The sequence below is a fragment of the Phaseolus vulgaris genome, chromosome 1, assembly GCF_051622355.1.
Source record: "Phaseolus vulgaris cultivar YP4 chromosome 1, ASM5162235v1, whole genome shotgun sequence".
Lineage (NCBI taxonomy): Eukaryota > Viridiplantae > Streptophyta > Magnoliopsida > Fabales > Fabaceae > Phaseolus > Phaseolus vulgaris.
The window spans coordinates 2,482,371-2,498,617 of NC_143498.1; the positions used below are offsets into that span (position 1 = coordinate 2,482,371).

At 35.7% G+C, this 16,247-nt stretch overlaps 2 protein-coding genes across 7 annotated transcripts; both read left to right on the forward strand.

Annotated features, from left to right (window-relative positions):
- The first annotated feature begins 4,135 nt into the window (after positions 1-4,135).
- Positions 4,136-6,970, forward strand: LOC137816422 (APO protein 3, mitochondrial). The gene is made up of 2 exons (XM_068619554.2): positions 4,136-4,668; positions 5,356-6,970. Exons 1-2 carry the CDS (start codon positions 4,280-4,282, stop codon positions 6,248-6,250), a joined length of 1,284 nt encoding a protein of 427 aa, XP_068475655.1. The 5' UTR covers positions 4,136-4,279; the 3' UTR covers positions 6,251-6,970.
- A 1,329-nt stretch (positions 6,971-8,299) lies between these two features.
- Positions 8,300-15,882, forward strand: LOC137816423 (lysophospholipid acyltransferase LPEAT1). 6 transcript variants are annotated; one of them, XR_011081800.2, is made up of 9 exons: positions 8,300-9,012; positions 9,871-9,999; positions 10,138-10,175; positions 10,395-10,459; positions 11,542-11,610; positions 12,630-12,763; positions 13,101-13,241; positions 14,495-14,640; positions 15,504-15,882. XR_011081800.2 is itself a non-coding variant. In XM_068619555.2 (9 exons), exons 1-9 carry the CDS (start codon positions 8,524-8,526, stop codon positions 15,521-15,523), a joined length of 1,149 nt encoding a protein of 382 aa, XP_068475656.1. In that variant the 5' UTR covers positions 8,300-8,523; the 3' UTR covers positions 15,524-15,882. The 6 variants fall into 6 exon arrangements, 2 of the variants coding, with proteins under 2 accessions (XP_068475656.1, XP_090153100.1); XR_016517146.1 differs by having other exon boundaries at positions 10,145-10,175; XR_016517136.1 differs by having other exon boundaries at positions 10,145-10,175; positions 14,495-14,558.
- Positions 15,883-16,247: the final 365 nt, after the last annotated feature.

Consider the following 16,247-nt stretch of genomic DNA (forward strand, 5'->3'; position numbering starts at 1 on the left):
GAAATTCTTGCGTGGAATTTCAGGAAAAAACTATTTCGGGGGAATTTTTTAGAAATTTTGTGCAAACCAAGGCTATCCTCTACGAAAACTTTTAAAATTTCGTCCTACTTTCTGCAACTTTATTTTGGGTCCGTATTGCGCTGAGAAAATTCACACAAGTACATTCGTACGTTGTTAGCACCCAGGTAAGGAGGCAAGTCCATAAAAAAATCACAAAGAGAAGATACGGGGAAGAAAAGCCAGGACGTCTTGTTTTTGGAAAACCAGTTTTGTTCGCTCTCGGTCTGGGACTTACTACGCCTTACTCCTTAGGTATTTTGGCCTGAAATTTTTACCAGACGTTCTTCACTGTGTCTGTTGTGTTTTGGCTGAGATTTGAGCCCAAATTCGTCCCACAAGATTGAGAATAAATTTTTTATTCATCACTGCCAGGGCTGAAAGGAAGGTTCGTTTGTGTGCGAAACAGTTTGATTTTTATCGTGGGTGAATACTCATCCGTTTGACCTGAAATTTGTCGCGTTTTGTCCCAAATTCAGTGGAGATTCTTGCGTGGAATTTCAGGAAAAAACTATTTCGGGAGAATTTTTCAGAAATTTTGTGCAAACCAAGGCTACGAAAACTTGTGAAATTTCGCCCTACTTTCTGCAACTTTATTCTGGGTCCATTTTGCGCTGAAAAAATTTACACAAGTACTTTCGTACATTGTTTGCACCCAGGTAAGGAGGCACGCCCGTAAACAAATCACAAAAAGTAGATACGAAGAAGAAAAGCCAGGACGTCTTGTTTTCGGAAAACCAGTTTTGTTCGCTCTCGGTCTGGGACTTACTACGCCTTACTCCTTGGGTATTTTGGTCTGAAATATTTACCAGACGTTCGTCACTGTGTCTGTTGTGTTTTGGCTGAGATTTGAGCCCCAGATTCGTCCCACAAGATTGGCAATAAAATTTTTATTCATCACTGCCAGGGCTAAAAGGAAGGTTCGTTTGTGTGCGAAACTGTTTGATTTTTTTCGTGGTTGAATACTCATCCGTTTGACCTGAAATTTGTCGCGTTTTGTCCCAAATTCAGTGGAGATTCATGCATGGAATTTCAAGAAAAAACTATTTCGGGGGAATTTTTTAGAAATTTTGTGCAAACCAAGGCTATCCTCTACGAAAACTTGTAAAATTTCGCCCTACTTTCTGCAATTTTATTCTGGGTCCGTATTGCCGTGAAAAAATTCACACAAATACTTTCGTACGTTGTTTGCACCCAGGTAAGGAGGCACGTCCATAAACAAATCACAAAGAGAAGATACGGGGAAGAAAAGCCATGACGTCTTGTTTTTAGAAAACCAGTTTTGTTCGCTCTCGGTCTGGGACTTACTACGCCTTACTCCTTGGGTATTTTGGTCTTAAATTTTTACCAGACGTTCTTCACTGTGTCTGTTGTGTTTTGGCTGAGACTTGAGCCCCAGATTCGTCCCACAAGATTGGCAATAAATTTTTTATTCTTCACTGCCAGGTCTGAAAGGAAGGTTCGTTTGTGTGCGAAACTGTTTGATTTTTTTCATGGTTGAATACTCATCCGTTTGACCTGAAATTTGTCGCGTTTTGTCCCAAATTTAGTGGAGATTCATGCATGGAATTTCAAGAAAAAATTATTTCGTGAGAATTTTTCAGAAATTTTGTGCAAACCAAGGCTATCCTCTACGAAAACTTGTGAAATTTCGCCCTACTTTCTGCAATTTTATTCTGGGTTCGTATTGCGCTGAAAAAATTCACAGAAGTACTTTCGTATGTTGTTTGCACCCAGGTAAGGAAGCACGTCCATAAAGAAATCACGAAGAAAAGATATGGGGAAGAAAAGCCAGGACGTCTTGTTTTCGGAAAACCAGTTTTGTTCACTCTCGGTCTGGGACTTACTACGCCTTACTCCTTGGGTATTTTGGTCTGAAATTTTTACCAGACGTTCGATACTGTGTCTGTTGTGTTTTTGACTGAGATTTGAGCCCCAGATTCGTCCCATAAGATTGGCAATAAATTTTTTATTCATCACTGCCAGGGCTGAAAGGAGTGTTCTTTTGTGTGCGAAACATTTTGATTTTTTTCGTGGGTGAATACTCATCCGTTTGACCTGAAATTTGTCGCGTTTTGTACCAAATTCAGTGGAGATTCTTGTGTGGAATTTCACGAAAAAAATATTTCGGGAGAATTTTTCAGAAATTTTTTACAAACCAAGGCTATCCTCTACGAAAACTTGTGAAATTTCGCCCTACTTTCTGCAATTTTATTCTGGGTCCGTATTGCGTTGAAAAAATTCACACAAGTACTTTCGTACGTTGTTTGCACCCATGTAAGGAGGCACGCCCATAAACAAATCACAAAGAGAAGATACGGGGAAGAAAAGCCAGGACGTCTTGTTTTTGAAAAACCAGTTTTGTTCGCTCTTGGTCTGGGACTTACTACACCTTACTCCTTTGGTATTTTGGTCTGAAATTTTTACCGGACATTCGTCACTGTGTCTGGTGTGTTTTGGCTAAGATTTGAGCCCCAGATTCGTCCCACAAGATTGACAATAAATTTTTTATTCATCACTGCCAGGGCTGAAAGGAAGGTTCGTTTGTGTGCGAAACTGTTTGATTTTTTTCGTGGGTGAATACTCATCCGTTTGACCTGAAATTTGTCGCGTTTTGTCCCAAATTCAGTGGAGATTCTTTCGTAGAATTTCAGGAAAATGCTATTTCGGGAGAATTTTTTAGAAATTTTGTGCAAACCAAGGCTATCCTCTACGAAAACTTGTGAAATTTCGCCCTACTTTCTGCAATTTTATTCTGGGTCCGTACTGCGCTGAAAAAATTCACACAATTACTTTTGTACATTGTTTGCACCCAGGTAAGGAGGCACGTCCATAAACAAATCACAAAGAGAAGATACGGGGAAGAAAAGCCATGATGTCTTGTTTTCAGAAAACCAGTTTTGTTGGCTCTAGGTCTGGGACTTACTGCGGCTTAGTCATTGGGTATTTTGGTCTAAAATTTTTACCAGACGTTCATCACTGTGTCTGTTGTGTTTTTGCTAAGATTTGAGGCCCAGATTTGTCCCACAAGATTGGCAATAAATTTTTTATTCATCACTGTCAGGGCTGAAAGGAAGGTTGGCTTGAAACAAACTAGTAGATAATGGTTTGCTATTACAAAGTAATTGATTTGTTCAATCCAATGTTGATCATTCCTTCTTCATCAAAGGTAATGTCTTCTCGTTCATAACTTTACTTGTATATGTTGACGATATTATCCTTGCAAGAAACTCATCTGATAAAATTCAAAAGGTTACTTCTTATTATGTGGATCGTGGCAATGCAAGATCCTCACTAGCCAATTGCACTCCGACGCTCAAGTCAGTGCTAGTGATTAGTCTGTTCTCTTAGGATATAAAAAAATGTACATTTTCCCCCTTTAGAAGTCTCATTTATAGGTTGACTTGGGTCTTTTCCCGCGTGGGCCAGGTAATTGGTTCACTAAGACGTGCGCAGTGGTCACTAGGTCGTGTGTAGTGGCTTCCTGATACCACGGGGGTGTCTTTTGCAGTGTGTCCTTGACTCATTCAACGTTAGTTGTAACTACTTTCTTGTCACGTATTTATTAAGTTATATTATTAATTCATGTCTTCGGTCGTCCGGTATCCGACCAATACATATTACAAAATAAATAATCTAGAACGTTATTTTGGATCCCGAATTTAGTTTTGTCTTAGATAATCTGAAACATAATTACTTAATGTTGAAACTTATGGATTAACTAGTCCGTTTATTTGTCAAATTGCCCTATTTGGAACTTAAAAAATCAACGACATCCATGCAAAAGAAAGTCGAAAATTCACCTGAAAATGACACCACCACGAATCGCCGTCAATGATCATCAACCGCTACTAACACCACCACCACCACCTTTAACCCACACACCTTCTTCACTCACCAACAAACCATAAAACATTATTTTTATCTTTTTACTGAAGGGTAATTTAGGAATTTTAAAGTTTATGGGACCGGCTGAAGAAGGCATGGAGGTGCAGAAAGAAGCTGCCAGAGCCAAGACTAGATCACTTAAGCCCAAATTCATTTTTATCCAACCCAAAAAACTCATTCACGGACCCAAAGTTGGCTTCACGAGTTTACCCCTCCTTATGGCAACCGGTCGCTTCACGAAACTCAGCGTTCCCCCGCAACGACACCGTGGCTGAGCCACGTCGATTCTCGCTCCGTTCAGAACGCCATTTCCTGGCACGGCGGCGACGGTGACATGCGTGCCGTCGTCAGTTTCTCGAAGTTTTCACTTCTGAAGCGACTATCTCACTGCTTAAATCCAACCCTCTCCTTCGCGTCGGAGACTTGGCCGGCGGCGACGGCGTTCATCGACGATGGATTCCCGTACCACGACATGCCGAAACGTCGGCGGAGAAACTCGGAGAGGAAGGCGTACGTGACGCCGATGAAGGTTCTGATCGAGAGGGCGAAGGCGGAGAGAGAAGCGCGAAAGGCGCAGCCATGCAGGGTTTTGGAGGAACCACCGGCGAACGGGTTGTTGGTGCCAGAACTGGTAGAGGTAGCCCATCGCGTGTATCAAGCTCGCGGCTCGCTCATCTTCGGACTGAGTCAGCTCGTTCGAGTCATTCCCGTTTTGCGCTGCCGGTACGTGAGTTTAGCCTTTAGGGTTTAGTTTCATTTTTAGCCGTTTGACCTTTTAGTTTTTAGTCTATTGCTACTAGGACTTCATTTCTGACCTAGAATTTGCTTCTGCTGAGAAATCGTGTGGTAAGTACCTATAGGAGAAAATATTGAGTTGAGGTTATACTGTAAACTAATATTGACATATTCTCTTAAGTCTTTGGAGAAGTTACATGAGTACTAAAAGATGAAAACTAGCAAATTGATGTTTTTAAGAATAGAAGCTGATTGTTTGTGAATTGTTGTAAGAAAAATGCTCATGATTATTGATGTGTGTGAGAATATAAGTAAATCAACTCACTGTAAGTGTTAACTGGTCTTGTGCAACTGCATTTCTATTTTGCACAGAAAGAGGGAAATGTTGCAAGAAAGTTTGATGTTTGAATTGCATTCTATGCTTCTGTGGTATGGTTTTTAAATTTTAAATATCTATATCAGGGTATGGTTATGTGTGAATTATGAGTATTCTTAGCAGCATTGATTGGATGTTGTTGATTATATGTGCTCTCCTTTTGGTTCTTCTTTTCTTCGTTAGCTTACTCATATTAGTCTATAATCGTTTAGAGTTTTAAGACTTGGGGACTGAACAAATTACAGGGTTCGATTTAAATGACGCTGTCTTCATGTTTAATGGCGGTTTCATCTTATCAGGCTTTGTAATGAGGTCCACATTGGTTATGTTGGTCATGAAATTCGAACATGTACTGGACCAGACAGTTTTTCCCGGAATGCGACACATGTTTGGACAAGGGGAGGTGTTCGAGATGTGGTTTGCTTCCCTAAATGTTTTCATCTTTATGATCGTGTTGGTAGGCCAAGAGTTGGGCATGATGAAAGGTTCAGCATTCCTCGTATACCTGCCATTGTTGAACTCTGTATTCAAGCAGGTTTAGACCTTGAAAAATATCCTACTAAAAGAAGAACAAAGCCTGTATATTGTATTGAAGGAAGAATTGTAGATTTTGAATCAGTTGTGAAAGAGGGTGACACTGAAGGAAAATGTTCTTTTGGAAATGACAAACCTTCTATGAATTTATCCACTTCGCTGACCCAACCTTCAGAGAAGGTCCTGAATTTATTGGAGAACAATATAAGCCATCTGGATCAGTTAAGTGATGAAGAAAGAAAGAAGTTAAGGGATTTAAGTAATCATACACTGAACTCATGGATTGAGATGTCATCAGGTGCAAAGAAGATCATGGAGAAATATGCTGTGAATACTTGTGGCTACTGTCCTGAGATCCAGGTTGGTCCGAAAGGACATAAGTTGAGAATGTGCAAGGCTTCAAAGCATCAGTCTCGAAATGGTCTACATGCATGGCAAGAGGCAACATTAGATGATCTTGTAGATCCAAATTATGTCTGGCATGTGGAGGATCTGAATGAACCTGCTCTGAATAACAATCTTAAGAGATATTATGGGAAGGCTCCAGCTGTGGTGGAACTCTGTGTGCATGGTGGAGCTCCTGTTCCTGATCAATATAGGAGCATGATGAGATTAGACGTAGTTTCCCCTGATCGAGATGAAGTCGATCTTGTGGCTTAAAATGCCATCCCTTTTGAAGACTTCATATAATCTTGTGTCTTAAGCTAGTTTTCTTTTCTCCGACAATATAGGTTTCACAGCCTATACTCTAACATTATGTTATCTTCAGAAAAGAAACAGGGTATCACAGTTTAAAGAAGTCCAAGAAGTATTTTGTCATCGTGTTCCCGAATTGGGTTGCATTTATCACAAATTGTGCAGAATTTTTTATTTTGAGGTGGTGTTGATACTGGAGTTGCTGCTATGAAATGGCGTACAGCACCTACTCCAAACTTAAATGCTTTTAGACAAAGAATCTCCAAGTTGTTACAGTTCAACATATTATTGGTATAATCTTTGAAAGTTGAGTTTACTTCAAGCAGTGGTATGAAAGTAACAACTGATATGTCTTAGAATTTCTCGCACCGTCATTGTTGAATTTAAAGATGAGTGATGGAATTCGAAAGGATGTTTAATAAGACTTCTTGCAACTACAGGTAAAATTTGCAGAGGTATTCTTATAAAACACACCATCATATGCTCATGGCCCAATGTTGTTGATGACTATGACACCTCAGTATGGCATGCAAATTGTCTTTAGGAAATTGTGAAAATGGTTATTGTTAGTTAATGACCAACCATGTATTTCTCAAGGTGTTAATTTCACAATTAGTATCAAGCTTTATTCTTCCTAATCATATTAAGGTATCATTCTTTTAATGGATGGTATTATGTTTTTAATAGCTGGTATCATGTTGAGGAATTAATTATGAGTTTACAATTCTAATTTGGGTACACTTATAAGTTTAGACTTAATTTCAGATTAATTTTTTTGGATACCTGGATTAAATATACCTTGTAACATGGTAGTAGAATCGAGATACAAGTAGTGTATCAGAGAGCTGATATTATGAATCCTAAATTATCGGGACTCGTAAGATTCATAAACATTAAAAAATTTAATATATACCTAAATATATAAGATATGTATACATGCAAGATAAATTAAATTATATGTATACAATATATACCACACAATTTCACCAAAACAACCTCTAAAAAAATAATGTGGTGCATACATGTTATTAAACAAATTATGTCTATATTTTTTTATTTACTCATTTTTTAAAATCCACACTGATTCACACAATACAAAATCGTTTCGTTTTGTGATTCAATGATTCTTTGTGTGAATCGTACGATACAGCTAAGATTCAGGGATGAAAAAGATTCTTCACACGATTCGTATCGTGGGAGGGTGAAACCGTATCGTGAATTGTAAGATACTAACTACTATGCATTGTAATCTCCCAAAATTTAGTAAAATATGATTTTAATCCTTAAACCTTATATTTGAAAATTAAAAATAGTTTAAAAATTCATTTAATCTTTTAAGTTAGAGATGAGAAATGAACTATTCCGTATTGTCCAAACTGATGAAAAATGTAATTTCTACATTGGCTATATACGAATACGGATGATGAAAAATGTAGAAATATGGTATAGGTAATCTCAATTTTTAAATTGTGCATGAGAAGAAGGACGTATACAAATATCCACACCAACCCCATGTCCCATTTGTAACTTTTTTTTTTATAATTATTTGACATTTATTTAAAATAATAAATATTTTAATTTAATATATATACAACTACAATTTTATTTCTTGATAAAACAATTTATTAGTAAAACAATTCACCAGGTCTTACAAGATACGAAATATTATTGTCATTTCAAATAATTAATTAATATTTATCAAGTAAATATGAGTAATATTTTTTCTTTCGATCATGTATTTTGTTTTTTACATAATTCTTAAATCTACATTTTGATTTAAAGAACTCCAGCATGATTTTACTCTGAAACAAATAATTTTTCGAAAAAATTAATCTACATTAAATTTTTAAATGGAAATAAAAAGTGGAATAATAATAATATATATTGAGATAGATGTTTTTGTTTTACAATTTTTTCACAATTTTATTGTTATTTTTAAAATATTTTTTTTATATGAAAACTGTTATTTTTATTTTAGTGATTATAAAACTGTTAGTTAATAATAATATTATTATTATTTAAATTATCGGCTCACAATTCTCTCTCTTTTGTTTTTCCTTTTCGAACGTTGAAGAGAAAAAGAAAAACTGATTTATTTTCTTCTTCAGAGGAAAATCGAATTCTTCATCTTCTCCGGTTTCTGCAGAAGAAGAAAACAATTTCCGTTTCCTTTCTCCCCAAACATCCAAAAATCAGATGGAAAACCGCTCACATGATTAACGCTTCAACTCTCATCAATGGAGTCCGAACTCCAAGGCCTCAATCCCAAACCGCCCAAACAACCCGACCCGAACAAGGACGAGCGTCCTCTGCTCAAGCCCCCCGACGCCGCCGCCTCCTCCGGCGAACTCGACAAGAAATACGCTGCGTTCGTTCGGAGCGATGTGTACGGTTCCATGGGACGCGGTGAGTTACCGACGCGGGAGAAGGTGCTACTCGGCTTGGCGCTTGTGACGCTGGTTCCGGTCAGGGTGGTGGCGGTAACCACCATCCTGTTGCTCTATTACTTGATTTGTAGGGTTTGCACGATGTGCTCTGTCCCGAATCGCGAGGAGGAGCACCAGGAGGATTACGCGCACATTGTAGGGTGGAGGAGGATCGTCATTGTGCAGTGTGGAAGAGCCCTCTCCAGGCTCATGCTCTTCGTGTTAGGGTTTTATTGGATAACACAAACGTATCGGATTCCACAGACTTACGTTGAAAACCCTGCCACCCCCAGCGAGCAGGTGCTTACTTAATCCCGCCAAAACTATTCTGCTTTTGATAATCTCTTTCCAGATATAGATTGATGATAACTGCATCTGTGATGTTACTCGTTTTTCTTATATCCTGTTACTATCGATTAAAAAGGTGGATATACTTTATCAATAGCGTGTTTGGATGGTTATCTATCCCGCATGATGCATGTATAAGGGTGTGTTTGGATTGCAGTTTGAAACTTGTTAATCGGAGAAATAAATTTTCCAATTCACAATACTGAGAAACAAGTATTTTTTGTGTGGTTGAAAGAAACGTCAGTTATTTTGAACTTTGTTCAGATTGAAGCGAAAAGGAGTAACTTCCACGTTTTTTTTTATGCATTTTGATGTGGTTTCTTGTTTCAATGCACATGCTCATAATTGTTTCAAACAGGAACGAAGTGCATGTTGGATTCATGTTAATTTTCTACGATCATGTTTCCGCTTGACTTTAGATAACTGTTGACATCGGTAGTTTCTGGTGTTGAATAGAAAACTTTATACTGAAATTTACTGTTAAATTTCTTTCATCCAGGACACTAATTTAAATTCTTCACTTCGAAACCAATTTTAACCAAAATCAATTAGTAGTAATTTTGCAAACGCTCATTCGAACACAGAAATGCCTGGATTGAAAGTTGTGATTTATCTGATTTTCTCTACCTTTTTGCTTCCAATGTAACTAACGAGAAACTGTACCTCCGTTTGGGTCCTTCTCAAGGGTGTAGGAAGGGAATGTGTTTGAGCAGTGATTAGATTGATAATTTGGTTTCTTACCATATAATTTCTTTTATTCCGTCAATTCTTTCTACTTACTTTATTTGCTGTCTTTTTCGATGTACGAAGGAGAACGATGCTCAGTCTGAAGACACTCAGTCTGAAGACTCAAGACCCGGTGTTATAATATCTAATCATGTGTCATATTTGGATATTTTGTATCACATGTCTGCCTCGTTCCCGAGTTTTGTTGCTAAGGTTTGTGATGTGGCACGTCCTTCCTCCCTTCCAGTTATCTTAAGCACATGTTTCATTATTGGCCTATAGTTTTGCAACTGACGTTTCTTTTCTAAATTTTAAATTTTTTTATTTCAATCTTGGATCTCATCGATGAAGAGATCAGTGGCTAAACTTCCTCTTATTGGTCTCCTCAGGTCCGTGTCATTTATCAATTTCTTCATCTTTAGATCCTGGGGTGCTCCCCTCTTTATTTTTTTCTCAGTGACATAGAAATTTCATTTATGATAAACTTAAAGTTGATCAACAAGAATGTTATATTTTATCTGCTTAAATGTTTATTATCCCGCTTTTTTAAGTAGGCTTTTCAGAATCCTGTGCTTACATATGATGTTATGTTTTGCGAGTTGTAACAGTAAGTGCCTTGGTTGCGTCCTGGTTCAACGGGAATCAAAGTCACCAGACTTTAAGGGTGTTTCAGGTGCTTTGTAATAATTATTAAAGTGTGTGCAATTTTAATAAAGTAAACCCTATCCGTTTCCCTCTTTCCCTTTTGTTTGATTCTTCACTTCATAAATTGCCTTGGATCATTTGATTTTGAATTTTTAAATTATTGAAGAAAACAATTTTACCACAATTTTGGTTCGTTCGTATTTTCTGAGGCATTTGATCTTGAATTTTGTACTTTTGAGTCTATACCTGGTCAGATATTGATGGATTTTGATTAAAGAACTTCCAACTGGATTATCTTGAATATATCATGTCTTAGAAATCTATCTCAGGCCCATAGGATGAACCTGTTAACAGTTGGTTTTGAAAAAGTATGGGTAGATAAGCTGATATTCATATGGAAAGTAGCTAGTTATTGAAATTGGTGAGGATGAAAAGTGGGAACTATTTAAAATTCGTATGAACATCCCTTCCATAGAAAACTGGAGAAGCTAGAAGCTTGTTACCTAATTTTCCTGTTTGTCTCAAGTCTTCATTAAATTATTTTAAATTGAAATATGTGAAAACAAATAGTTATTTTTTTAAATGTTGAAATTAAATTATTTAACTATTTGGTGTTTCAGAAAAGTGAAAGAATTATTATTGTGTGTGCTATTTAAAAATTCGGATGTTGTAAAGGTGTTTCTTTTGTGCTATATAACTATTTATGACTTGATTGGATCAAGTAAAACACTTCATGCTGATTATACACAATAAAGTTCTAAATCATATTAACGTGTAAGGTTTCATTTATATATACAGAAAAATTTCTTCAGTATTTTTAGGTAGCGTCATATATGGTTTACTGACATCATAATTTCTTTATGCTAACAGTATATCAAAATTAAGTATTTTTTCTTATACTTAATTTTAATTGGTTGCTTGCTGTAGCTTTTGAATTTCTCTCTAGGCTTCTGGATATACTTTAGCTGTTTAGCATGTGTGATTGGCAAGTCAAACGAGGATCTTAGATTCTTAATGCTTTGTTTAAATATAAATTCTAGTGTTTCAACTTGAAATATTTATGTCTGTTAAATGTTTGGTAAAATTAAACTTTGACCTTTCTTGCTGTAGCTGTTGTCACTGAGAGAATTCGGGAAGCTCACCAAAATGCATCTGCTCCAACAATGATGTTATTTCCAGGTTATCATCTTAGTTGTATGTTTTCTTTTTTGGGCAGGAGGGTGGAGGGTTAAAAATGATCTTCTGTTGATTTTGTTACTGTAATAAATGTCACTTTTGCTTGAACTTGTGAAATATGCGTCTTATATATTACTTTTTATTGACAATAGTTTCTTCAGTCACACACATATATAATCAATTGAATGTGGCATCAATGTTCTAACACTGTAAATGTAGGTGGAAGCATAGTAGTTAGTATCTTACGATTCACGATACGTATCGTACGAAACGATACAGTTTCATCCTCCCACGATACGAATCGTGTGAAGAATCTTTTTCGTCCCTGAATCTTAGTTGTATCATGCGATTCGCACAATGAATCGCTGAATCCCGAAAGGAAACGATTCCATATTGTGTGAATCAGTGTGGATTTTAAAAAATGAGTAAATAAAAAAAGATAGACCTAATTTGTTTAATAACATGTATGCACCATAGAGGTTGTTTTGGTGAAATTGTGTGGTATATATATATACATATATATAATTTATATAATTTATTGTATCTTGCATGTATACATATCTTATGTATTTAAGTATATATTAAATTTTTTAATGTTTATGAATCTTACGATTCACGATACGAAACGATTTACGATTCATAATATCAGCTCTCCGATACACTACTTGTATCTCGATTCTACTACCATGGGTGGAAGTTTAACCTCTTTCTTTGTTGAACCTAAGGATCAACTGTTAATTATACTTTTTAACTATATCTCATTTTTTGTCTTAAACTATAGCTCTTTATAGTCTATACCTTACATTTCTTTAGTTTTATACTTTTATTAACTTTAGTATTTTGTCAGTTTCGCATGTCATATTCTGGTCAATTTAAAGTTTTCACTCTGTATAATTCCTTGTATATCATAAGTTTGTATTTATCAATAACTATCACAATCGATCAGGGACAATCTTAATTTTTCATACATATCTATGCATGTACTTATAATCATTTCATTAATTGTATTGGATATTCTGCAGAAGGTACAACCACCAATGGGGACTTTCTCCTTCCGTTCAAGACTGGCGGTTTTTTAGCTAAAGCACCAGTACTTCCTGTAATTTTAAGCTATCATTACCAGAGACTTAGCCCTGCCTGGGAATCCATATCTGGCGTAAGCATTTCAATAGTATTAGACTTTCCTGTTTTTACTAAATTGTTTTCTACTTATGTAAAATATAATTAGTTCATTCAGAACCAATAGAGATCAGCACTTGTGCTTTAAACTTCAAGGAGTGGTGCTAACCATCTACGAGAAACAAAATGGTCTTGCCTGCAATCAATTTTTGTTTTAAAATAAACTTTTGTTTTAAAATAAACGTCGTCTTCATTTTCCTAATGCTGAGCTAATAATGTCTTTCATAGAATCTAGCTGGTTATTTAATTTTGAATGATTGCCTTATCCCTAAGCTACATTCTTAAAAGTTTAATAATACATATGTTGTTGGCAGGTACGTCATGTGATTTTAATTCTCTGTCAGTTTGTAAATTATATGGAGGTGACACAGTTACCTACTTACTATCCCTCGCAGCAGGAGCAGGATGATCCAAAACTATATGCTAATAATGTTAGAAGGTTGATGGCAAGCGAGGTATGTAACTCCCCCTTAAATAATTAAAATATATTATATGAAGAACTACATCCTAACAGGATTTTATTCTATTCTATAGATGGAATCAATGTTTATGTAACTGAGAATCCGTGTGTGTTTGAGAAAGATAAAAATTTGAATTTCTTTGAGATTAACTCCTTCCAGCAGTGGAAGACCTTTTTGTACTTCCCCAAAACAGAAGCAACATGATAACATAAATGAAAAGAAAAGATGGATGTGGTAGACACGGCATGCTCTTTGACGGGTCTTCTTATGTCCTGCATGCCCAAAGGACCCAATTCCTTTCTGTTGACTGCTCGATTCCCCCTAGCCCTCTCTCTGCTCGTAATCATTTTCTCTAACAAAATTCACAGCTTCCTCATCCTCTTTTCCCTGCTGCCGTGAGTAATCTATTTGTGAGTAGTGGCAATTGAAACAAAACCTACCAATTATAGTGCCTTCTACCTCACCTCTGTGGCTCATACAACTCTTTCAATCACCACCCTTCAGATGGACTTGAGTAATCTATTAGTGTGTGCATATTTAAATTATTAGACTGACACCAATGTAATATTTCATGCTAATGCCGCTCAATAATTCTTTAGAAAATGATGTTGGTTACTTCATCAAAATTTTAAGCTTTTATCATGATCTTGTGTTCCAATTTTTAGAAAACCATAGTTTGTACATGATTGAGTGATCCATATTTTTTTGTTTGACATTTGTTTGTGTGTGACCTCTTTATACACTGTTGGGGGCGATTTAATTATTGAAAATGACTGAATAAAAGCAGTGCGTGTAAACTGGGTTGGTAGTAGACCAAAAGGAACACATCGAATGAATGTTCTCATCAATTTTATTAACTGACATTTTGAATAATTGGAGTGGAATAATGTTGTGAAGTAGGAATATTTTGGTACATCTTGTTTTGAAAATTTTATACAAGATTGAATGATAGTAGTTACTTGAGTACGGGCATGAACTTTTTGGTACAGATTAAATTATAGCTGTTAGGTATAATATCTATTTATGTTCCTGTTAATTTTTACTTCACCAGTTGGTTAAAATCAAAATCTCCACTCTACGTGTTTTTTTCCAAATCCTTTCCTGCAAATTTACTTGACACCATGTTATGCATTCACTATGCAGTGGTTACTTATAGATAGAAGGCCGAGTATAATGGATGCCGTACTGTTTAATCGGGAGATGGTAGTGGATACGAGATTGATTTTGTGTTTATGTTTTGTTTGCAGGGAAATTTGATACTTTCAGATATTGGGCTAGCTGAAAAACGAATATATCATGCAGCCCTCAACGGTAAATAGTAGCCTGCATAGTGTTTTGCATCACCAATTGATAATTTCATGGCCGCATCTCAAATGTTATTTAGTTCCAGTAGGTCAGTAGTCTCATTGACATTTACCCTATGTTTGCTAGAGTTGGGAAAAATGAGGGGAAAAAAAATTTAATCTATGAAAAAATAAAGGATTTTATTTTTTGTTTCTATTAATGCTTTTTTCTCATAATTTTTAACTAGACTAGAGAAAATTAATATTATTCGTGTTTTCTTTCTTCATTCAAACAAAAACATAGTGTATCTGCATGAGTTTAAGTGGGGTATTTATATTTTCAATGCTGATATGTTCTTGTGTAACTTGATTGTAAATAAACGAGTGGTCAGCAACGATTTTTAATTAATTGCTTGTGAACTGCTGCTGAAGCTCCAATTCAAGAGTTAATGTTTAATGTATTCAAGCTATGATTGTGATTAATAGCGTTTGCTTTGGTAATGGGGTAGAATGTTACTACTTTTACGAGTCTGTAGTTTTTAATAATTTTATGACTTCTCTCTTTCAAACATTAACTCCTAAGAAAATTAACACAAATGATGAATTCCAAAATGGATATCAGAAAGAGTAAAGAGCATATTAGTGTGAGTGAGGCAATCAATTTCCTATTCATGTGAAATACAGTGGGTATATAAAGGGAAGAACAGATTGCAAAAGAGGAAAATTTGGCAGTCAAATTTTTTTTGTTTGAGAGAAAATCATCCTGTTATATCACTTTTATTGAGGCACGAAGGATTAAAGCATCTTAAAATAACTTCTTCTGTAAATCTTCTACTTGTGAATTTATTTTGTGAAGTTCCTCACTTACAGAGAAAAGTCACTAGATTGTATTAAATTTTCTAACAAGTGAGCGATACTGTTTTAGAAAGGCCATGTTACTTTGATCTTAATCATTTGTTTTATGTACCTGCAGGTTTGTTTTCCCAATGCTAACTTGACTTCTTGGTCAGTGTATTTGCTGGTATGGTTGTATTGTGTTAAGAAAGAAAAAGATAGTTTAGGAAAAATCCGGTACTGGGCTAGATTCATATGTGAATATGGTCGATCAGTTTGCCTAGGTTCTGGGAGTTTGCTCTCCGATATGAGGTGATTTACCATATCATCGATGATTCTCATTATTTCAATTTTTGGTTGGGGAGGTTTAGGTTACTAATTTGTAACCTAGTAATGATTTCAATCTTAACAAAGCTTATGGTAAAGGAATTAGGGGTGCAGGGAAGATCGTAGATATGTAAAATATTTAAAGGTGTTCATTTATAAATTTTAGAATTTAAACTAGCTTTTATGTTGAATTTCCTTGTTCAAATGTTCCCCATTTATTCCATCAATATATCATGTATCACGTTTGGAAAAAATGCCTGACGCACTGGGTATACTAAAATTTGTTAAATCATGAGAAACTAGTGTGTAAAAATGTAATTTTTTTACTATAAATTCAATCACAAACACTGTATATTAGTTAATTCGTTCATTTACAGTAATTATCTTTAAAATAACGATAATTTCTTATTGAGTTTTGAAGTTTTTTTTGTTGAGTTCATTACATTAAACTATTGAACTCCAAAATATACTTCACGTGTTTTTGAAATGACCTTGGGCAGTGAATTGGATTGGAACATGTGTGGCGTTGCTCTCAATTATAAGTTTCCGCTACAGC

Bases quoted from the DNA above. Each gene is read 5' to 3' on its own strand.
- LOC137816422 (XM_068619554.2), top strand. From the start codon at position 4,280: ATGCGTGCCGTCGTCAGTTTCTCGAAGTTTTCACTTCTGAAGCGACTA. The intron at 4,669-5,355 runs GTACGTGAGTTT...TCATCTTATCAG, and splicing joins ATTCCCGTTTTGCGCTGCCG to GCTTTGTAATGAGGTCCACA.
- LOC137816423 (XM_068619555.2), top strand. From the start codon at position 8,524: ATGGAGTCCGAACTCCAAGGCCTCAATCCCAAACCGCCCAAACAACCC. The intron at 13,242-14,494 runs GTATGTAACTCC...TTTTGTTTGCAG, and splicing joins GAAGGTTGATGGCAAGCGAG to GGAAATTTGATACTTTCAGA. The intron at 14,559-15,503 runs GTAAATAGTAGC...ATGTACCTGCAG, and splicing joins ATATCATGCAGCCCTCAACG to GTTTGTTTTCCCAATGCTAA.